Here is a 24,131-nt window from a genome sequence, read left to right as displayed (position 1 = left end):
TGGGGGCTTGGACCACCAACCTCTCAGGGGTGGGGAGTTGGGAGAGGAAAGTGGAGTCGTCGGGGGTGGCGTCGGGCAATCATCCTATCCACAGGAGCCCCTGTTTTGGGCCTGGACCAGGTGCCCAAAAAGATGTCTATTAGGGCTTCATTGAATGGCAGCAGGGGCTCCAAAGAGCTCGCTGTCAGTTAAAGCACCTCTGTCAGGAGGTTAGTCCTGACTGCCACCGTAGGTAGCTCAAGATGGAGAGCCTCGGCCGCCGTACGCAACACCACTGCGTACGACTCTCCCTCCTCCGTAGCCATGGTAAGAGGAGACAACATGCCTAGGTCTGGGGAGGTATCCAGACCACGTGCATCCCCCCACTCCTCTCTCCAGTCCGGATCATAATCTAACTGGTCTGTTAAAGGGTCACCAGACCCCCCCAGTCTTCCTCAACCTCCTCTGGCTGCAAACCTGGCTGAAAATGGCCAGGGTGGAACACAGGGACAAAAGTACCCATCAACGCCGGATTTGTCGTCGGTTGACGCCAGTCCGGCTCCGTGTCCACATCGGGGCGGAAGCCGGGGTTGATGCCGGCTGAGGGCCTAGCCGGTGTCAGCTACAGACGTGGTGCCAGTGGAATCGGCGCAGGTGGAGGTGTAACGAGGTCGACCAGTGCCGATCTGGATCCAGGCCTGGATCCAAGAAGGCCCTGCGGAGCAGAGTCTGCGGGGCCCGAAGGCGCGTCGGTGGAGTCAGGCTGCCCAAAGATGGCGTGCATTGCTCCGTAAAATTGACCTAGCTGGGCAGGGGTCACTCCTGGTCCTGGGAAGGCCAGAGTCGACCCTGAAGGCTCTGCACACGGAGGCGTGGGAGGGGCACCACCCACACCCTTTGTCGCGTCGACCAATGGACGAGGAGAAGTCGAAAAGCGCTAATACTTCTTCGACTTCTTTTTGTGCTTCAACTTAACTGACCCGAGTGCGAAGACTTAGAAGAGCATTGATGACGACTCAGTAATCGGTCCCTCTACCTCCAACGCGACCGGGACCTTGAGCGATGCAGAACGGACAGCCGGGCTTTAAGGAGCTTTTGGGACCTTTCTTGCAAAGACTTCGGGGACATGGTACGGTAGTCGGAGCACGACTTGGGGTCATGGTCGCACTTCAGGCAGTAGAGGCACACACGGTGTGGATCAGTCACCAACATCAGTCGGTTACAGGAACTACATGCCTTGAAGTCGGGCATCCCTCGTGCACCAAGAAGTCGACAAAAGTCAAAATAAAGTCAGTCAAAAAGGAACAGGAGGTACCACACTCTCTGGATCTGCCCTTGCAGGCGCGGAAAAAAAGAACTGACGTCAGAGCGTGAGGGCGGCATCTATGTAGCTTCCGCGACATCATCCCGGCAACCACGACACAGATGATGGACAATGAGTCGACCGATGCCACCTTCCAATGCACATGGGTACTGCTAACTAAAAACTTTCCGGATCAACACCATTTTCCTTACCTTCAAATTACCCCTGGGGGTAATTCGAAGGTAAGGAGTGTATAACTAACTGTTCTGTGGCACCATGTATTTTGGGAGAAGTAAGCCTTTCCTCAGGTAATCAAGAAGGAAATTTAGAAGTCTTTACAGTGTCCAATCTTCCTAACAGGTATTGAATATGTGTTAATGAAGAACTATCATAAACACATTCATCAAACCTTCTAGGTTACCTCATAAGTACATGAATAGATCACATGTGGAACACTATCACAACTAGAAACAGCAATACAAGTAAAATGCACTTAGTTGGTACTCAAAAAGAAATCCAGGATGGTCTAAGTAAACATCCATTGGAATATTTGAAAACTAATAAGAGCACAATCCCATACAGAATATGATGAACACACTGACTCAAGGAAGCCTCAGAATCAGGGCTGTGGATGCCTAAAATTTAGCTTACCGTTCAATATAAGTAATGCAAAGTATCCCAGTAATAGAGCCTGAAGCTGCTGGATAAGGGTTGCCCAATACTGAACCAAACAATGCCAAAGTAAAACACAATCTAGGTAGCACCAAAATACTAGCTCAATAGATTGCAGGCATGTTTTAAAAGTTGTGTTTGACCTGGGTCAAAATACTGATTTTTGATTAATGGTCTGAGGATGGATCGGATAAGTATTGTGGTCTAGAGCAAGCAAACTGTCTTTCAGTTTAGTGGGCGAGTGCGAACCTTGTTGAAAATGTTCTTCGCCTGCTAACCAGCACTTTGTTGCTAACCAGTAGTAAAGTGCTTGTGGCCTCCCTTTTAAACCTGGTAAAATTGCCATACAGCTAATTGGCACATTTAATTTACTTATCTTTAGTATATAGTACTGCATGTAGAACGGGGCAGTAAAGTGGGCTGTAGCGCTCATTGTGCCACCTACTAAAGTATCACTGTTAATCATGTCTCCAGAAATGCTCTGGCAGCCTCTGTGTGCAGTTTAAAAGTGCCATTTCAATCTGGCAAAATATGCCTTTTGCCAGGCCTAAACCTTCCTTTTTAATTGTTATAATATTGTGACCTGCGCCTGTCCCAGCATCCATGAATGACTAAGTGATGCAGGGTCAGAATCAGGTCATGATATGGACACGCTTCCTTGACGAATGTGTGACTACAGGGACCATCCTTCCCTACAAAACCATATGGTGCCTTATGAGTAGATAAGCCATCCATGGCCATTCCAGGAAAAGGCCTTATTAGTATGGTCTGTATGTTGCCTACATGCTTATTAAAAAAATAACGAAATGTATTAAAGTAGTTTGGGAATTTCAGCTATATCACGCAGGAATTTATCTAGGTCCTGAAGAAAGTCCTTTAACCCATATACGGCTGAAACATGTTGATCTTCTGATGTCAAGGACCATTAAATCCTCAACATCTCACTGCTTTTAATATTGCCCTAGACCTTAATCATTAAAACTCTACAATAGGATCTAATAGGCAATTTTAATACACTCACATGATCTTCTGCAATCTCCCTTTTAAGAGCTTCGCTTACAAAGCGTAGAACCCACCCACTGACACTAGGTGAGTTGGGAGTGTTTCAACGATGAAGCCAGCCAGAAGTGTTACCCGTGGGTGAGGACTCAAATATGTCCAAGAAATGTGGTGTGGCCACTAATATACCTGGGTGCCATCCGCTAACTCATTTGGGATATTTGAGCAGTCATACATACCCCCGTGCATGAGGCAAGATTTCGGAGAATTGAGTGTACCCTCCTTTGAGTAGGTTCTAGGTAATAGTTTGGGAAGCTGAGGGTCTTCCCCAATAAAGACTTCTTACTCCTTCTTAGGTTTGTAGTATTTAAAAAGTAGGGCATTTATATTTACTGTTTTACATGTACAGGCAGTGAAAAACCTCTAAAGTCATTTTTCACTGTGGCAAGGCTGGCTAACCCTTGGTTACACTATTATTTTTATTAATAATTGCTAACTTCAGTTTAGAAGTAGCTAGCAAAATATTTCCAGTACTCATTTTAATAGCAATTTAAAATCAAAATTAATTGTCCAGTCTGATTTTCTATTACTATTCTGTAAATGATACTTTAAAAAAGTTGTCATTGTTTGCCTAAGCCAAAAAGGGCCTTCTGCTAGTGTCACCGGAATGCTGAATACTCCCCTGTGGTGAGATGAGGATTGCTCCCAGGCAGTGGACAAACGTCTTGGGTTTAGAGAGGTGTTTCCTTCCTTGAGCAGGATGACTTGAGGCTGTGCCTAGCCCTTTCCTGAGCTTCAAGAGATACATACCCTGTCACTGGCAAGGTATAGTTTACATCTAGGCCTGCATTCCTTCTGTCTTGCTAGTTAGCTGTCACTTCTTGTTGGGACCAGATGTCCTCCATTGCCACTTGAGCAGAAATATCAAGAAAGTACTGAAAAGATGGGTATGGCCATTCCTGGGAACTTCCACCAACTTAGAAGGAGTTGCCAGTAGTTACCCCACCCACAGCCTGGCACTGGCCATAAATGTAGCATCCCCTGTACCTTCCTCAGAAGACTCCTGAACCTGTGGAGGACCAAAAGAAGGACTTTACTGCTGTCTGAAAAAACGGATGAAAGTCTGGACGAGCTTGCCTTGAAACCAGGATCCCAGAAGTGAGGCCAAGGCCAGTTAGCTGACCTCCTGTTGAGCTAAAGGGTCACAACAAGCTTCCAGAGGACCTTTCCCTCCAACTGGACACGCCTTGGACCCTGCTGCTGGCTTCTGTTGGAGTCCTTCGGTCCAATGGTGGCTCTCAGGTCTTGGACCCTTGGCTGGTGTTAGAGTGTTCTCCATTTGTCCACACTGCAAAAGCTAGGACTCCGCAGTCATTGAATCACTGGTCGACTTCAGCTTGCTGGTTTGCCCCGCTGAAGGAGATATGATTTCTAGAAAGGTTTCTAAGTTCCTATGTCTGAACAGAGAAAGATTCATCAGTACTGATCCAAGCTGCAATCTGTCAACATCTAGGTCTACCTAGGCATAGATTTTGGATTTGTCTGCTTGGGGCTTTCATAATTTCAATGACCGCAACAGGAACCCACTCGTCAGCAATCCACCATTATCGAACCCTGCTCCGGATCCAGCTTTTCCTGTCTATGACTCGTCGACGACCACTATTTTTCCATAACAGTTTTTAAGTAAACGTTTCACTGGGACAAACCTGGATCCTGTAGCCGAGACCCCGTGCCTTATGGCAGTCGACCTTAACTTTTGACTTTGACCCCGTCTAGTTCGGATAAATAACCCCAGTTGGCGCTTTGTGCTTTTTGGAGCCATTTTTCATATCTCATTTTTCATATCTGGATTTTTGTGCTTTTGATGTATTTTTATTTATTAAAATATTGTCTTTTTTCTAAACTGGTTAGGGATTTTTCTTGTGCTGTATTTTCACTTTATTACTGTTGGAGTATTGCAGAAATACTCCACACATTGCCTCCAAGTTAAGGCCGATTGCTTTGTGCCAGGCTACCAAAGGGTTCAGCACAAGATTATTTAAAGACGTAGGGGTTTATTATTTGAGGTGGGTTCTCCCCCTCCATCAGCTAACTCTTCAAATTCTTATAAACCTAAATTGTGTTCATCAATACAATTGAAGCCCAGAGAGAATATCAGGAATGACATCATTGGCCAAGCAAAAACGCTAAAGACGGTAGAAGCTTGCCACCATGCAGAAATCCCATTAAAAAAACAATGACGTGGAAAAAGCAATAAATGCATTATTCTGAAGGTCTCCCTCATTAATGTCTACAAACCCAGCTGGTAATATCTTCCAATTTACTGGAACATCAAGTTAGGTCTATAAAATATTTTATTGAGGTACATAATTGGCCAAGCAAAAAGGCCGAAGACAGAAGAAGCTTGCTACTATGAAAAAACCTCATAAAAACACAATGAAGTGAAAAGATGTATACATGCATCATTTAAGGTCTCCCTCATTAAAGTCTACAAACCCAGCTGATAATATCTTCCAAATTAACGGGACCATTAAGTTGAGTCTTTAAATATTTTATTGCACGTTAATGCCCAGCAGTACTTTATTATAGACCCTCAATGCAGCAGAACAGTTTCGAGTTTATACGTGTCATTCTATTATAATGCAGTTGGTGATTTGTTACATGTCGTAAACTTTGTACCTGTGTTTCTAGTTCGGTCACCTCCAAATTCAGCTTGTTCAGATGTTTGTTGACAAAGGTTATGAGAGACTGAGAAGAGACAAAAAAAGATGTAAGTCAGGGGGGAAACAAATTATCTCGAACGCAGACCACCCATCCTTGTTCACCACCTGCAGAGCTCAAACCATTTGATGTCAACTTCTGCAGAATATTGATGAATGTCTAGAACGCTTTCAGTGTGTGCCTGCCTGTATGACACATTAGGTGCGTGCGAGTCTGTTTGATGCTGAATTTTAGGAGTAATTGCGTTTGGAGTCAATTGTTTTTACCCAAGAATATTCGAACAAGAACAATTCAACTTCTTCACATACATGAAAACTGAGGAATGCAGTAAAGTATTTCAGAAGATAAAATATAAGCGTGTCATTGACAACATTCCAATTCAATTCATATTACTTATTCTACTCTACACTAGGGCCGGCTACTCAGTACAGACTTGCTTACAGGGTCTCCAAGGCACCAATCCTATGGACTGCTGTTGCTTACAAATTTAGGCTTTGGAGATGATGGGGGAGGGGGGGAGGAGGGGTCAACGACCCATACCTAAACAAGGCTTGAGAAGGGCTATGCCGTTTCTCCAGGCTTGAGTTGTGACACGCAGCAAAGAGCAGCTGGTCAGGCTTCTTTAAGGAGCTACCCCAGGCTTGCAGCTTCTTCTAGACCACCACCACCACAAGGCAGAGGTGAGCTTCTAAGGGGGTCTGCAGGTAACCAAGGACTAATGAGCGGTGGTGGAAAATCTCTAGAGCTAGTCTTTGATCAGATGAAATAATGAGAACAGCAAGAAAGAAAGCTTTTGTAACCTATTAAAGAGTTGGTGTCTTCACCAAGAACTGTTCTCTTCTTGGAGTAACCTAACAGTTTCAGGAATATCGGCAACAAGTTTGACTTGGAAGGAGGTATCCCTTTATTCAAGATAGTACTTAAAAGCATTCTTAGTTCCCCAAGCAGGAAAAGTTGAGTGTGAATACTTTAGCCTTTCCAGGGACAGCTTTAGGGCGGTGTGAGTTGTGTAGCCACACTGGGCGCTGACCTGCATTGGGGCATTGACCTCAAGGAGGGGGCGCTGTATTTAGCAGGACCTTACAATTTAAAAGCACCTGCTGCAGAGGAATTTGCATGCTCAGCTTTCAGGCAGCAATAAAAAGGTCAAAGATAACTCTTGTGATGAATGTTCCCGCTGGAGATAGTTCGGAGTTTTGTCAAGCGGCAGTTACGGTTCACCTTAAAGTAGCACAGTGTGTTAATATGCCTGCTGCAAAGGACAGAGCTGTATTTTATGTGGATAGCGGAGTGGATTCGTAAAGCCATCCTTTACCAGCGCTTTGAAACAAATGAAATGTATGCGAGAGAGGGGCTATGGAGAGAGAAGGGGTATTTTTTGCTGGGTGTAGTGAGGGAATGTGAGGAAGAGGTCACGGCGGAAAGGGCTCCAAAAAGATTATCACACTGGGTGACACCCAGAGTATATCTGATGCAGCGATCTTTACTACACACACCAGCTGTCAACCCTAGATTGCACGAGTTGCATTACCTGATCACTTTGCAACATCCCTCACACTTTGTATTTGCAGAATTTACTGCGTGGTCCATGATGCTGCAGGCGCCCGGATTGGGATTTGCCACTGGAATGGACCATTCCAGCCTTCTTTCATGAATGTATATCCCTTTCTACTCTGAGCTTCCCACTTTTCCTTTTGAGGTATCGCTGCTCTGACCAGGTCTCATTGATCTGTGTCTTTCTGATGCCCATGGATTGGCAGACACCCCTGGAATATCCATTTTCCCACTACTTCTCATGGACATGAAACTGAGCATCACCACTATGGGTTAATTCCATATTGTAGAAATGCCCAGAGCTGACTGTACTAATGCATATTTTGACTGCTACAGACACCTATACCTGGGTGACCTGGAGTCTGCTGGAGGCCTAGGTCTACTATCAAACCAGTCTGTCAGCTCTTCCTCACAGGACATCTCTGGGTTTAGATAGTACACTCAGCAGGGTTCTGCCAAGATGCCCAAGAAAGCTATACAGGTAATCCCCAAGGAAGCTTCTGCCATTAGCCACTGTGACTGATATCTCATGTGAAGAAGAACGGCTCTCTGTCAAGACCCTAGCCTCACTGTCTTGATTATCAGAGCATAGACTCTGGAAACATGGAGAATAGACTTAACAGAGGTCCAGACTGGGTCTAAAACTCTGGCATCTGAGGCTCAAACTGACAGCTCTGGAAGTTCATTCACACTGTTATAACATATGGCTGTATGGGGTCTGCAAAATTAGGACAGGATGAAATGATCGGCTCCCTTCAGAATTTCATTCCCCACTTTGTAGAATTTAAATCTTTGGAACTCCTTGCATTCGAGAGAGCACACCGCATCAGACCCAGTCCATATACTCTCGATATCATGCCACAGCTCATTATTGCATGTCTTCAGAGACAACATACAGATCTAAGGAAGATGATTCCTCTTGTGCCATGATATCGAATGAGAAAAAAACTCCTATCTGGCCTCATGGACCCAGAGGTAATGCTTATCACAAATGATGGCAGAACTTCTGGATATTTTGATCCTGTTGGTCTGGATGACTTAAGAACCACCACAGATGGAGACCGGCCTCGTAACCCAAGACTGAGCCCAGGGACACACAAGGCACCTAAGACCTTTACCACAGCACCAAAGAGTTAAGAAACATCTGATGACTAGCATGACTTGCGGTGGATCTGGCAAACGTCAGAACAACGGGATAGGCACTAATTTGGAGCACAATAATAACATTTCGTTTCCGAGGTTGAGCTGATGGTTGTTATGCTGCAGTGAATAATCTGGGGCTGGAATATCTTTGCAGCCCTGAATCAGACAACCACATTCCTGAATATCCCCTGCCTAGACTTGAAACTTCAGTCCAAATCCTTACCATTGATTAGAGTATGAACACTTCTGTTGTCCTTCAGCACTGATTGGAGGCTATATACCGCTATGGTCAAGAACACACTGATAAAAATTCCCCAGTGCCATTATGAGTTTGGGGGAATCGGGACAGCTACTGGCATACCACTTGCAGCCAAGGGAAGCATAGCGTCATCCCAGGAATATGGAGCACCCACTAGATATTGCTGGGCCACATGCCCCCTCATAGGAGGGGCTATGTCGCTTAGCAGTACCAGATGACACCCAGGCTGAGGAGTTATTTTTGAGGGCATGAACTTGCCCTATAAATGCCCTGGTTTTGGGGTGCTACTGGACAGTAATTTCCATAGTGGAAATAATGTAAATCTTAACGATCTCCCAACTTGCAAACATCCAGCTGAAGAGGACCTCGTGAAAAGTGTTATATAATAAGCAAAACTTTGCTCACTCCTATGCTGCATGCCACAGTCAAGGAAGCAAAGGAGATTGACTCCACATGCTTTATTTCGAATAATGTTATTGTTTCCCTTAAAATGAAAAGGGGAAGATCCCCTTAATTGTAGGGCCTTCTGCCCCATCGTCCTGATCAATAAAGACCTGAATATCTTGGCAAAAATCTTGGCCATCAGACTTGGGATGGTCGTTCCTTCCGTAGTGCATAAATGGCAGACGGGTTTTGGCCAGGGCCCATCCTTTCAGAACCATCTACGACTACAGGCTCATTTGCACTTGGTTTCTGGAACCCTGTTTGAGTACGTCCTAGCCAAAAAGGCATCTGACCATGTCAAGTGGGGTTACCTCGTCTGTATACTTGGGATGTTTCCCCTGGAGGATAGTTTCATTTCTAAAGTGCGGTGGCTATAGGATTCTCCTATGGCATATATTAATTGGGGTAGATTTTTGTCAAGATCAAACTGGGAATGGCCCCAGTCTCCCCTCCTTTTTCATCAAGCTCTAGAGTCCCTGCCGACCTCAAACATGGTTTCCACTGGGCTGGTAAAAATCCTTCTGATATATGGTTGATCGCTACATCCACCACCATGCCCCTCCAAGTTCTGATGGCACAGATAACGTTGTTTGCAGGGTACTCAGGCAATAATGTCGATTGAGGGAAAGGGGAGGCACTAAGCAGGTCTTCGTCCACCATTAGCGCCACATATGCACATATCTCAGAAATGACAGGAGTTAATCCCTAGAGGCCTGAAATACCTTGGCATATTTGTGACTAGATGTCTTGCAGGCTTGGTTGAGGACAATCTCACTGCTTTCATCACAAAGGCATAGAATGGCTTAATTTGGTGGCCAAGTCTAACTTTCCTGCCTCACTCTACATCACCTCTAATAGGTGTTACGCTTCAAATGGAACCTACTGGCCTATGACATAGGCCTCCTCCCTATTTACAAGTCTATCTCCTGATGGCAGACAATCATGTAATTTGTACTATATTCCATGTTTTGAAATAATTGGTTGATCAGTCGTTCATCCTTTTAGTCTTCCAACTCTGCTCCTATTTGCCACAATGCTAAAATATTGATGGGTAACATCGCCATCCACTGGAACCATTGGACAATTGGTGAGATTAGGCAGCCGTCTGGTCTCTGAGGATGTCCCACATCTATTTGTTGATTTCAAGAGAGAGGGTACCCACTTTCACCAGGAAACAGGGCACAATGACAACAAGTCAGAAGGAAATCCCTGGAAAACGCTAGTTGGACTCGTATATCAATACCATTACAGATACACTTGAACATTTTAAATAGCAGGACACTATAGTTCACTGTACTATGGGGTGAAGTTTAGTAATAATTTCCACAGAAAAAGAGGATTCGTTAACAATCTACTTTTAATAAAAATTCATACATTGAACAATAAAAAAGCATAACAATTAAAAATTTCAAAGAACTATTCCTTGAACAGTTAAAATACATGAAATCAATATCTTAAATGCAAAATCAGACATTATAGCAAATACTCCTACAGTGACTAGCCCACCAAATCTATTTTCACTGTATAATTATGTAGCAGTTTCCATGTGGAAATTCTAGTACAGTTAACAAAAAGAACTTTTGATAACTTTGCTCGGCAATTCAACCATTGTTTAGTATTTAATAAAAATCAAATTCAATTGTGGAGTTGGATACAGGAAAAATACTTTCTAAAAGGTTTGCCTGCAACTGATGCTGCCATATGCTAATTTCAGTCTGTAGTTACCCACCCTCTCACTGCTTTCCCCTTGATAAGAAGTGAAAACAAATGTATGACGTTACAACACATACATTTACAATGCATGCCTTTACACCACAGTTTTTACATCGCAACATCCTTTCCAACGCATTCTTTTACATAGTATGCCATTACATCACATTTTCAGAAACTACCTTTACAACGCATTACATTACATTGCATTATACCTTTACAACGCATACCATTACATTGCATTTAAGGTAAGTGTTGGATAGTATAGGGGCAAAAATGACTATTCTAACTCCAGGGGGTGCAACAGTAGGGTAACCGTTGGATAGTGTAGGGATAAAAATTACTATTCTAACTCCAGTGAGTGCAACAGTAGGGTAAGTGTCGGATAGTGTAAGGATGCTATGCGTTGTAATGGTATGCGTTGTAATGACTTGCGATGTAATGCCTGCGTTGTAGTGACATGCGGTGTAATGCCTGCGTTGTAGTGACATGCATTGTAATGACATTCGTTGTAGTGACATTCGTTGTAGTGACATGCAATGTAATGGCTGCATTGTAATGACATGCAATGTAAAGGATGCTGCGATGTAATGACTGCTTTATGGCAGGAAGACCCGGGTGTTATATACGTTATTTACTCTCACTCGGTTTGGGAGGGTTCAGGAACTTCATTAATGTGAAAAGGACAAGCGTGAAGCCTGTCTGTAGAAAACCCCCTTTTAATTCATGGTCAACCTGGATTTTTCAACTTTTGCTGTACCCTGTATTTTTGCAGGTTTTAGAACTCTGTGCACTTTACCCCTACTAGCCATTAGCAAGTGCCGGTGCTCCTCCTTTGAACATGGTTCAATTGGCATATTTAACTTACCTTTAAGTCTCTAGTGAATGGCACAAAATGTCGCAGGACAAGAAAGTTAAATGTCACTAGTTGACTGCAGCACCCATTCACTACAGTGACAGTGTAAAGCATGGGTTCAGGCCTACCAATGTAGCCTGACTGTATATTAAAATATTAAAACACCTTGTTGTCCACAAAGCATAATGCATAGTATTTAAAAGCAGGGCATACAGAAATGTTATGTTAACATGTCTTTACAGTGATTAGCATCCAAACCCTTTTCACTATGGCAGGCCTAGCTGTCCTAAGTAGAAAACCAGAGTACAGATTAAAATGCTACTACTGCATCTCCAAAAATAGACATGCTAGTAAAACAACTATTTTAGAAAAACAATTATTTTTAATAGTTATAAGCACGTTATATTTTTAAATAGTATGACAAAAATAACATTTATAAACTAGCATTTTTCCTGCTTGAAAGTCCTAGAGGATACATTTCTATCTGCTCTCCCTCTTCTGCCAGTTAGTAATGCTGGTAGTAAGGTGCAATGTGCCTCCCAGGAGTAAATAATAGGCCGATTTGAATGGCAGAGATGTCTCCTCTGACCCGAACAGAAAATGCAGGGTGGGGCATCCCTTTTGAGAGAAGTGTCAAATCCTGCTTGACCGGTCTGCTGAGTTTGCATACAACACTGGGGGCACAATGGGAGGAAGGGAAACAGGATGGCAAAACAATTATTGTGTAGCCACGGTCAGGTTGCTGAAAACCAAATTTTTGTTCTACCAAACTTCTGTCTTTGTGTTTATTGTGGGTACAGTGACTACCCCAGACCAGACTGCAGTATTCGATGTAGGAAGACATTAGTATACATTACTATAGTATACTCACTCCCCTCCTCCACACACAGCCGTCAAATCTCAATTTCTGAGACTGAAGACATTCGCCATTGTAAAAACACCCAAAGTGGCTAAGATTGGCCCAAATAACTATTGCGCCGTTGGTTAGCGCATGCCAAGAAGTCCTTCCCACCCACTAACTAATTGACTTATCATTGGCACTTTATGCTTCTTGGACCTGTCAGCCTTAGAGTGGTCTTCCCTCCAAATATTTTCCTTCTACACATCTATTTTTGCTTAATTTGTTATGACGGCCTTAGGATTCTGTGCCACTGCTAACTAGTCCTAAAGCGCACTTTAGCATGATAACATTAGCATGCACCCAATTGGCATTTTTAGTGTCTTTTTAGGTCTCTCGTAAAGTGTTATACCATATACACAGAACTGGTAAAGTAAATGCTACTGGTGGTACTACAGTACTTATTATGTTATCCCCTTATGTAGTCTCTTAAAATATGTCCCAGGCCTACTATTGCAACCTGCTGTCAGCTTTAAACTGCCAGTACAACTTGGCACAATAATCCCTTTTCAAAGCCTAACACTCCCTTTTTATTACATACTAGCAGCCCGCCCCAGCATTGCCTGGGGGCAATGAGGCTTCAGGGCCAACCGCCCGCCCAGGCCCCCGCCCATGCACGGACACGGACCAGACCCTCCTCCCGCCCGACTCCCTCCCGCCCCCCTCCCGCCCCGACTCACTCCTGCTCCGACATTTTCCTTTACTGCTGCCTCTTCCAGCCCATGCACCGACACGGACCAGAAAGCCCCCCTCCCGCCCGACTCACTCCCGCTCCGAAATTTTCCTTTACTGCTGCCTCTTCCAGCTGATAGCACTGCGAAGGTCCTTCTTGCCTCCCCCTGCATCACACAGTCTCGCACTGAGAGTTTAGGAAAAGCTCTAAAACTTTCCCTTTCCTTACCTGTGCCGCCGCTCCTCACTGCACAGCCGCTCGTCACTGCACCGCCTCTCCTCCTTCATCGTCATCATGCACGTCGCGTCGCGGTCATCACGCACGTCGCGGCCAGCGCTAGGTCCCGGCCGCACTACTTTCAGGGGACTACTTTGTTTTCAAACTGAATTTTTTTTATTTACTTTTTTTTTATTATATAGCCTATGCCCATCTACACACCCTGACATTTTCATAGATGTATCGGGTGTGTAGATTGGCGCTGTGGTTCCCGAGTTTACCTGGCCAAAAGGTGCAAGTTCTCTCTTTATAATAGTAGTATAGATAAGTCACTAATAAGGTGAGGTGCCCTGGAACTAAAAAGTTGGAGATGTCCTTTTAAGTTTTACATGTCCTGGTAATGAAAAACTCATTTTTCTCTACTGTGAGGTCTACCTCTTCAGTAGAATAAAGTTAGGTTACCTTATTACATATAATAAGGTACAACCTTTAATTGGGAGCAGGTAGGAAAGTCAGGTTTGGTCTCTGATTTACTGCAACTTAAAATCCTCTGTAATAGTAAAAGTGGATTTTAAGTCACAATTCTGAAAATGGCACGTTTAAAAAAGTTGCCATTTTCTTATCCAAACCATTTGGTGCCTGCAGCCTCTTCTTTGGCCATGTGACTAGGTGTAGTTGGCTTTTGTATATTCCTCCCAGATGCCCACACAATAGAGGGATTAAGTGTGCATTTATGAGACATCTCAAGCAGGATTCGAGGGCTGAGCTAGGTACGTTCCCCCTTGTAATTTAATATACTGTGTTGTGCCCTTATGCAAAACTTCACACTAGCCTATTGTGCCTGCAGACAGACTGGGACCACGGCACGGAGGCAGGAAATTCCATGAACTTCCACTTCAAAAGAGACACCAGGTATGAAAATAGACCATCAGACCCACCCTTCGGTTTAAGGGCCTGGACCTGTGGAAGGACTATCAGATGTCTGCTGCTGTGGCTTGCTCTGTACATCAGAAGACTGCTTTGTTGCAGCCTGAAACCTGTTTTGAACACCCAGTACTGGTGCCCTGCACTTCTCTTTGAACCCAGGACTATCAAAGTGGCTCAAAGGGTTTGTTGGCTGGCCTCCTGATCAGAGCCTCAGAGGCAGTAAAGGCCCCAGCCATCTCAGCCTGAGTAAGTCCAGGCCCTCAAAATGCTGCCCATCCCATCCTGGACCATTGGAAGTGTAGCTAAAGGTGCCCAAATCTCCTTGCAGAAGGCATATTTGGCCTCGAGGAGCCCTCATGTGCTACAGCCTGCAGCTTTATCCTGCTGGAGAACTCAAAATAACAAAAAAGAGACTAAGTAAGGCCCAGATGCATCAAGCTGAAATCCGCTTGCAAAGGGGCAGATTCTCAGAATCTGCCCCGCTGCGACCAGTTTTTTTGCATTTGGTGTGCATCATCCCAAAAGCAAAAATCGCAAATTAAGAAATCGCAAAATTGAGATTACTTGCATTTAAGGAATCTCAAATTGAGATTCCTTAAATGCAATGCATTAACATCTTGGCTGCTTGAGATATCACCCTGCTGTGCTGAAGGTCAATAGAAACGGGTGTGGTCATGACGAGCTGAGCTCGTCATGAGCATGGAAGGGGTTAAAGTATAAAAATAATGATTTCGCTAATAGGGCTCGAAAATTACCATGAAGTTGAACTTCGTGGTAATTTGCAAAAACTTTGAAAAATGCACTAAAGTGCATTTTTCAAAGTTTCATGTTGCGCACACACATGCCCTAAGGGCATGTGTGTGCGCAACATATGTGCATCGAATCAATTTCAGGGGTGCATCAGGGTGTCCTTTGGACACCCCTGCACCCAAGAAATCGCATTCTCAATTTGAGATTCGCAAATTAAGAATGTCTTCCAATTCATTCAAATGGGCCTCTAGGCCCGTAGGAATGAATAGGGAGGTATTCCTTAATTGCGAGTCGCAATTTGCGAGTCGCAATTAAGAAATTTTAAGAAATCGCAATTTTTTTATTGATTTCTTCATGCCTTGCATTTTGCTATTCCTTAATAGCGAATCGTTATTTTTCGCTATTAAGGAATAGCAAAATGGGTTCTTGATGCATCTGGGGGTAAGTCTGAACAAATTATTATTTTTCAAGAATTTGGCCACTGGCTCCCCGAAGACACCTCTTCTTCGGACACTGCCCACTGACTTGCCCCACTGAACTGTACCTTTACACTGCCATTAACACCTGTATTCCCTCTGAATTCTATATGGGAAGTGGAGGTAAGCGGGATGCCTGCTGGTCCTACTTGGGAGACCTCAATCAATAAGGTATGTGAAATGGCTCCCTGGCTAACATGTTATTGTGATGAAGGTTGTTTTGTATTTAACCAGCCATGCACTCTGGTTACACAGCAATGTCACCACTTTAAATGGTGTGGTGATGGCAACCGGATTACAGCCACAGCTGACACTTTTGTTTAGTTTCGCCAAACTTTATTACACGGGCTTAGTCGCCAAACTCTAAATTAAGACATATATTGAGTATTCGCCTCATAGCAATTATTTATATCTTAATATTTAGATGAGTTATAGGACTTCAAAGTAACATGGTCGGGTAAGATGTTATCCAATATTGGAGGGACATACAATGCAAAACCTCTACCTACACTGCTACACACTCTCAATATAAGAAGGTACAACAGTTTAGGATGTGCTTTGTTAATCAAACCCAATTAGAAAACATTTGTGTGGTATGAGTACTTAAGTTCTTAATGTCCTGGTGGTATTGTTTCTGTACACCTTAACTTAGCGGCATATATGAAAATGTATATAGTAGACAGAAAAGTGAGTAGAAATGACCCTAATTATTTGTGTTGATAGAACAATCGGTGATAGCGAGATTGTGTGAAAAGTTTTATTTTAGCATTGTGTAATACTATCTGATTTAATAGCTTTCACCCAGCACTTCTATTCCAAGGTCTCCAGAAGAGTAAGAGTTAAGGGAAACAGGTGGGCACCAGGAATCCCCATGTGCCACATTTGCAGTTTGTGTTGAAGACAAAAGTAGGATGTAAGTTGTTTTGGTGAATGGGACAAAATGCATGCCCAAGAGCACTCTTCTATATATATGCATTGCTTTCGTTTCAGTTTATGCTTGATTTTCCCAAGAACGTTCTAATACACAAGGGAACCCAAGGAAGCAGTATGCTAGGGACCTTAGGGAATTACGTTTTTTACACAGGACAGTGGTCCCTAGACAATAGAGTATTTTGCGAAATAAATAGACTAAATAGCAACTATACTCAATGTCCAGCCGGACAGTATTTAATTTCTGATAAATAGTTGTAAGAATGAATTAGTGTGATACAAGCAGGACACCCAGCCGATGCCCAACTAACACACTTAAAAAGGGACAAACAGGAATTTACAGGCAATTCACAAGGTCTGTGTATCACAATTCACAGTCAGACAATACATTTAGCACACTATTGCTTGCGACCATTAGAATAATTCGTATGCATATAGCGTGACAAGGTTGACGACGTTTCGAACCTTATACTTATTCAAGGTTCATCTTCAGGACAAACATTGCAGTGAAAATACCGAACGTGGACTGCATTGACGTCCCGTTCCTGTTTGCCTGCCCGTACTGCCCCTATTACGGGAATTGCTGTTCTGCCATATATCCTGCGGATTATCACTGCATTATTTTGTCTTGGCCTTTCATATTGGCCCTGCAGTTGTGGCAATTGGTGCCCGTAATTTGGGCTATTTATTATAAGTTAATCTCAAAACCGAGTTGCTGCGAAGGCAACATGTAATTTCAGTAAAGACAAAATATTGAATACCACTTTTTTTGCTTTCCTTATCATTTGCCAAGTATGGCGCTTCTTTAAAATGTATTTTTTTAAAACCTACTCGCAAAAGAGCAATGTCGAAAGCTGTGACCTTGAGTTTACCAGTTTCATCTCGTAAATCGGATTATTTATGGACCGTTCAGTTTACAGTGCTTGCCATTTGGTTGGTTTTGCCGTCACTGTAATTTATTTGCTTCTAATTCCCCATCTTCTATGTGCTTCCCTTCTTATTCTAGTGTTTCTTTCTGCGCAGAGCATGAAGTCATTACTCGTGTCCTTTCACTCCTCCCTTTTCAGGTACTTTAGGTTTTGCCTAGCCAATGCGTACGAAGTACGCATGCGCTAGGAAAAACTTAATGATTTCTGTGTGTGGGGACTGGACCGTCCCCACTCTCCCATTGGCTAGCTCCATAAATGGAGGCTAGCCATTGGGAGAAGGCTCTGTCCGTCAATCTCGGACCAGATTCGGGGGCGTTCCCGAGAATTTTTGGCTTTAGGCTACGTCAGTCTCGGGAATGCCCCCGAATCTGGTCCGGCATTGAAGGCACCCGCCTTCCTCCTCGGGCCGCGCTTTGAACAGGTGCGCAACGTTTTGCTGTGTCCCTGAGGCTAGTACGACTCCTAGTGTGTTGGACACTGTGTGCATCGTAGTCCTTATTGGTAAGAAGCTGAAGCGAGTGCACTAAGAACTGTACGTTGGGATGAGGAGAACTGGGCGCTTCATATTCTGCATCCGAGCGCCTGGGACACAGCCACACCCCTCCTGCATCTAAAGCCAGCCGGACGCGTCACCAGGTACGCCTCGCCCCCTTTGCTCTGGCCAGCGAGACTGTGCGCACCTTACCAGCCAGTAAGAGGCATACGCTGCAACCGCGCGCTGAGAACAGTGCGCTTCTGATACGGTTGCTGGTACGCTTCACACCTGCCTTCCACAGTGTTCGCGTCGTACGCCGGCTCACGCGAGAAGCGTGAGCTTTAGTAGGGCACCTCCGTTGAAGCCGTACGGGACGTACGAGAGCGCTGCGAATCGCACCAAGACCAGAGAACTGCACAATGGAACGAAACCTTGCCTTTTTTAAGACCTACAAGTACCTGTTAAGACCTGAACAACGGGATCAGGGAGATTAGCTGGTGTGAATGCTTTGTCCGGGCCCATTGTCCTAGAGTTTCACAAAATGTGCACCGTGCATGTATTGCATTTAAGCGCGTGGCTAATGCATTTTTTTCGCTTGGTCTCGGTCTTAGAGTTTCACACAATGTGCACCATGTGCACCGTGCATGTATTGCATTTAAGCGCGTGGCTAATGCATTTTTTTCACTTGGTCTCGGGTTCTCATGCGGATACGCATGAGCCTGAGGGTTCAAACCTGTCAGCTGGCTTGATTTACTCTTCTTGCAGGTCCTTTTTAAACAACTAATTCATCTCTCTACATTTTAGAAGCACGATTTTCCAATTCTAGCTCAGTATTGTGGACACCATTGTTTTAGCCCAAAATGGATGCAGTTTTGCTCAAGGAACGGTTTAATTCCCCCGCCCTTCTTCAAAACCCCCTCCCGTTGCTATGATGAGGATTATTTCGCTAGAGCATTCTGGGACTGCAGATGTAGACTGCGGCAAAAATGTTGGTATGCACCTGGAAAAATTATTTCCCGGTCTCCTGCCTAAAATAATATATAGTATTGTAGCAAATCAGTTAAACACCTTAAAATAGAACAAAAACAAAAGCCTTCTTGAATATAATGATCCTCTTTTTGGTCATTTTGTAAATAATGGGCATTTTAAAATAGCCTCGTATCCCAAGCAGGCATCACCATGAAATCGATGATTTTTGGTCTTCTGGTTAGCAAGCAACCTGGTGAGCTATTGCGGCAGCAGCAGACATGTTCATGTCAGCTGAAAACGTACACATTGTTTTTGAGTCTGTCAAGATCCTATAAGCCGGTCATCTGATTTGAACATCTGCTCTGTAGATATTTAGCAGTGTTTCCCTCCGTTACAATCACCCCCCCCCTCGTTTTTGTGTCCTTCTGCCCTCTGTCTGCCTCGTGTTTTCTGCCAATCTGCCCTCCGTTACAATCATCCCCCCCTCGTTTTTGTGTCCTTCTTCCCTCTGTCTGCCTGGTTTTTTGTGCCGTTCTGCCCTCCGTTAGAATCACCCCCCCCCCTCTTTTTTGTGTCCTTCTTCCCTCTGTCTGCCTGGTGTTTTGTGCCGTTCTGCCCTCTGTTACAATCATCCCCCCTCGTTTTTGTGTCCTTCTGCCCTCTGTCTGCCTCGTGAATTGTGCCGTTCTGCCCTCCGTTAGAATCATCCCCCCCTCGTTTTTGTGTCCTTCTTCCCTCTGTCTGCCTGTTTTTTTGTGCCAATCTGCCCTCCGTTATAATTGTTTCCCCTCGTTTTTGTGTCCTTCTGCCCTCTGTCTGCCTGAGGTTTTGTGCCGTTCCTCCACCTGAACTGAGCCCTTTAAAATAAGGCCATGCTCCAAAAAGTACCGCAGCCCCCTGCCCTGAACCATAAAAAACTGCCCCGTACCTCTGTGAAGTACTCTGACTCTGCTCCCTACCCTCCCTTGGCGCCTAAAACTGTCCCCTGCCATGCACCCTACAAAGCCTCGACTTAGTAAACTGTCCCTTCTCTGTGTGCTTCGAGGCCGTAAAATGTGAGCCTAGGCACAAATGGATGGTTGGATTTGTGGGCTAAAGTTTTATTTAATGTGATTTTATGTAGCGCGAACATTACCCGAAGGTGTCAGAGCGCTTTACATAAGAACCAGTTGCCAAACCTAAGGACTTGGATTTACATGCGTTAAGTAAAAGATACAAACAGGAAAACAATTGAAATGTACTAGATGTAGTCACACAAAGAAGAGACTGTTGATTCTCGTTATATTTCTATATACATATAGAAGGAATATGAATAGATGTACTGCAAGAGTCACATAGGAATGTTAGAGTAGAAAGGTCTACTGCATATACTAGTGAATACAGTCATTTCTATATACAGAAAAAATTAGTTATATTTAGAGGGGTCGGAGTGGGACGCAGTGGGTGGATGGATGCATGATGGATGGATGCATGCATGATGCATGGATGTATGGGTGGATGCATGGATGGGTTGTTGGTTGGATGGGTTGGTGGATTGCATAAATTGTTGAGGGAGTGGCTGTGTATATGCATCTATCCATCCACCCATCCATGCATCTATCCATACACCCATCCATGCATGCACCCATCCATGCATCCACCAACTCATCCATGCAAGCATTACAACAAGAGCCCGCAGCTCTCCTTCGTTTCTCCTCGCCCCCCTTCCCTGAGCCCGCAGCTCTCCTTCGTCTCTCCTCGCCCCCCCTTCCCTGAGCCCGCAGCTCTCCTTCGTCTCTCCTCGCCCCCCCTTCCCTGTGCCCTGCCCTGCTATTGTAAATGACAATGCCATTTATTTATGTTAAAAAAAAACTAAATAAAAATAATGTCAAGAGCAATGCCAATAGCTCTAACTTTAACAAAGGCAAAACCATTGCATTGTAAATGCTTGTTTACTTTTTGGTGATAGTGCATGTTTTCCAGCTATTTTCCTTGCGTACTTTGAATTCTACTTTCTCGTGCGTCTCCCCTTTCTTCCTTGAGTTGCTGTTCTTGCTTCCTGCCTGCCCGGCCGCCTGCCTTCCGTTGCCGTGCTTGCTTCCCCACGCACCTCTGGTGTTCGTGTGCTTTCTGTGTCCTCCCTTCCCTTGTCCGATTGCTTCCCTGGGCCCCCTCTCTTGTGCAGTTTGCTTCCTTTTGCCCTCCAATGTCCGATTTGCTTCCCTGTGGCCGCCCTTCCTTGTTCCTGTGACCTCCCGCCCAACGTTGTCCGTTTGCGGACACACATACACATTTGTTGAACAGGGATACTTTCAAAATCCCAGTTATTGTTGAAGGGGCTAATTAGTCTGTTATACTAGGCAAATGCTCAATAATAGTCCAGTAATATTTTATTTTGATCATCTTACTGTAGACGTCAGTGGCTGCTCTTTGTAATCGCAATGGGAATTTGTTTTCCAAGCACAATCAGACGTTAATTTACACAGCTCAATTTCAATCCCTGCTCTCTACAACAAGCTTCTCCAATGAGTAGCTTGTGAGCTACTGGTAGCTATCTCCGGTTACGTAGCTCTCCTATGTGCAGCCCAGCCTACCAAATTAAAACTGATAGATTGCTTGAAATCCTATATCTAGTCCAAGATCGAAAGTGTGTTTTTTATAGATAAAAATGTGTATTTTCAAAACTCAAAAGCAAATGTTTAGAGAAAAAAAGTTGTTTCTAAAATATTTTTTAGAACGGATATTTGACTGATAAATGATGTGTTCAATAACCTTTGTGAGATGAGCATTGTACCTATGGATATTATGTATTAACCATGCAAAAACATTCGGAAGTGACAACGCCTATTTCATGTTATTGTTGGCGACCATACGTAATGCAGCATTGATAACTGATGACAATCTTGTTTTTAATGTAATCCAGGTCACCCTCCTTAAGAGTGGCATGCTTAGACGTGAGTCACAGGACCACTCAGCACTGGGACGAACCCCATCCCCCTCCCAGTACTAAATTCAGGCACAGCATCCGGCTCCATATGACAGCCCTCGATGTTTGCTCCCGCACCTCCCCCACCGTCTGCCCACACGCCACTGCAGCACCGAAATCTCCACAAACACTTGTGTGCACAATTTTGTAATTCTGTACTTAAGATAATTTGACACCCATCCAGCCTACACAAAATTCAGCATATTTAGTCATTCAGCGTGATGTACCACGCCAATAGTTTAAACTGATTTAACAGTGAATGACCTAACTCACGCACCCATCTCCCAGAAAGACTTTTGTAAAGGGACCTTACTAATGAAGCAGTGTCATACTGCAAAATGATGCCCCCAGCACAATCTGATGAGGGGCCCCGAAGTTTGCCATATCTTGCAGAAACACATTGACATTGAGTTGAACAGAGCATTCTGACCATTTAGGACCACCTGCTATGAATCCTGTTGAAATTTCGAATTATTTGAAGCCAAGTAAGGTGTGTGTATATTTGAAGTCACATTTCTCACACGTCTTCTAATTGGCTGCCCGATTTTTGTTTCCAGTTTTGCAGTTCTGTGTCTCAATTATATAGCTGCAGTAAGTGAAGCATATGTTATTTTAGAATCACTTAATGTGCCCCCCTTTATAGTGAAATCCGCTTTTATTCCAGATAAAAACAGCAAATGACGCAAATTAAGGGGATAGATCTCCACGCGCACACACACACCCCCAGACGTCAGTGAACGCTTCCACCGGGCACAAACACCACCAGCCATCAGTGCATGCTTCCACCAGGCACACACAACCCGCCGTCAGTGCACACTTTCACCAGGCACACACACCATCTGCCATCAGTGCACACATCCACCAGGCACACACCACCAGCCGGCAGTGCACACTTCCACCAGGCACATACACCACCAGCCATCAGTGCACAATTTCTACAGGCACACACACCACCAGCCATCAGTGCACGCATCAATTATTAACACATCCACAATTGACTATTGTAGCAATCGCAGTATGGCGTACTTTACTTTTAAACACATTCATCTAAAGCGCAGCATGCCACCATTGCTACAAAAATAAATACACATTTTTTTGGCCTACAATTTATAGACTTTTGTTGCAATTGGTGTTGCAATATTTAGCAATGCCAATAGCTCAAACTTAATTATTGCGAGACTTATTGCATTGCAAATGCTTGTTAATATTGTATGGGTCCTAATAAGGCGCTAATGAAGGAGTACCCCTATTATAAAGGCATTCCACCTAGTGTGGGTGAGGGGGGGGTGTCCTTTATTTAGGAAATCCTTTTTCTGTTTATATTCAACATTACATATTCGAAATATAGACCAAGAGCAATATTAAGGGATCAATAGGAATACTAGGAGCAATGGTACTGGATCCCGTTGGGAATAGAACCTATTTGTCTATGGACGATTCCCAGAAGCCACATTTTTTCCGGATTAACAGTGGGCTACCAAACAAAGGGATCTCTCTTCCCTTTCCCCCATCTTCAATAATCAGCGAGTTGATCATATGACACCAGGTACACAGATCTGTGTCTGCGATGTCCCAGCAGAATGTTTTGTGTCAGCTGAGAACTGGAGTCGAGGAGGGATTGAAGCAGGATGCAAAGGACTTGCTGTGTTGTCATCTACCATTAGGAGACCTTCCTTCAGGCAAGACCCCCGTTATGTTTTTATTTAAAACACTACTTCGGGCTCGAAGTTTACTAAATTAGCATATTTTACAATGAAGGAAAACCATAAAACCTTCATGAAATTTCACAGTAAAAGATTTTGCACATTTTTGCCAGCGGGAGACTTCTTCGAGCAGAAAATGTCTCTCTCAGAAGTTTCTGCTCGTAACAGTGCCCAGCCAGTACCTTGCTTTATCCTTTACGCAAGGTGTCCTCCTGTGTCAATGGTTCATTTGAGATATTAGCAAATCCCAAAATTGGCTAATTTTAGGAAACTTTCCATCGCAAAACGATGGCCTTATACAGAGGCTCCCAGTTTCATGCATGAACCGGTTGAGTCGGTCCTTAAGATCAGATGGGAAATCATAGAAGTCAGAGGTAACTTTTATAATCTTAGGATTTTAGATGAGTTACTAGGATCCATATATGTGCGGATGAAGCCTGGCAGCTGGTAGGGAGGATGGTAGAGAGAGAGAATGGTGTTTGAGTGGTCCCTGTGGGTAACAACTTTGCCGACTCCTGTTCTCCTGACCTTTCTCCAGCCATGAATTTAAACTAGCATCAGTGGCCAAGCTCTCATAAGG

General features: G+C 44.2%; 1 protein-coding gene across 3 annotated transcripts in view; it reads right to left on the bottom strand.

The window, feature by feature from the left end:
- Positions 1–24,131, bottom strand: part of PARVB (parvin beta) — a 543,452-nt gene that overhangs the window by 21,928 nt on the left and 497,393 nt on the right. For all 3 annotated transcript variants that reach the window (XM_086952727.1, XM_086952729.1, XM_086952728.1), the window contains exon 10: positions 5,633–5,701. In XM_086952727.1, coding sequence (XP_086808853.1) covers positions 5,633–5,701 — 69 coding nt within the window. The remainder of the gene's footprint in view (positions 1–5,632; positions 5,702–24,131) is intronic.

The sequence above is a fragment of the Lissotriton vulgaris genome, chromosome 1_2 (genome assembly GCF_964263255.1).
Source record: "Lissotriton vulgaris chromosome 1_2, aLisVul1.2, whole genome shotgun sequence".
Lineage (NCBI taxonomy): Eukaryota > Metazoa > Chordata > Amphibia > Caudata > Salamandridae > Lissotriton > Lissotriton vulgaris.
This window is presented reverse-complemented; position numbering and strand designations above follow the sequence as displayed.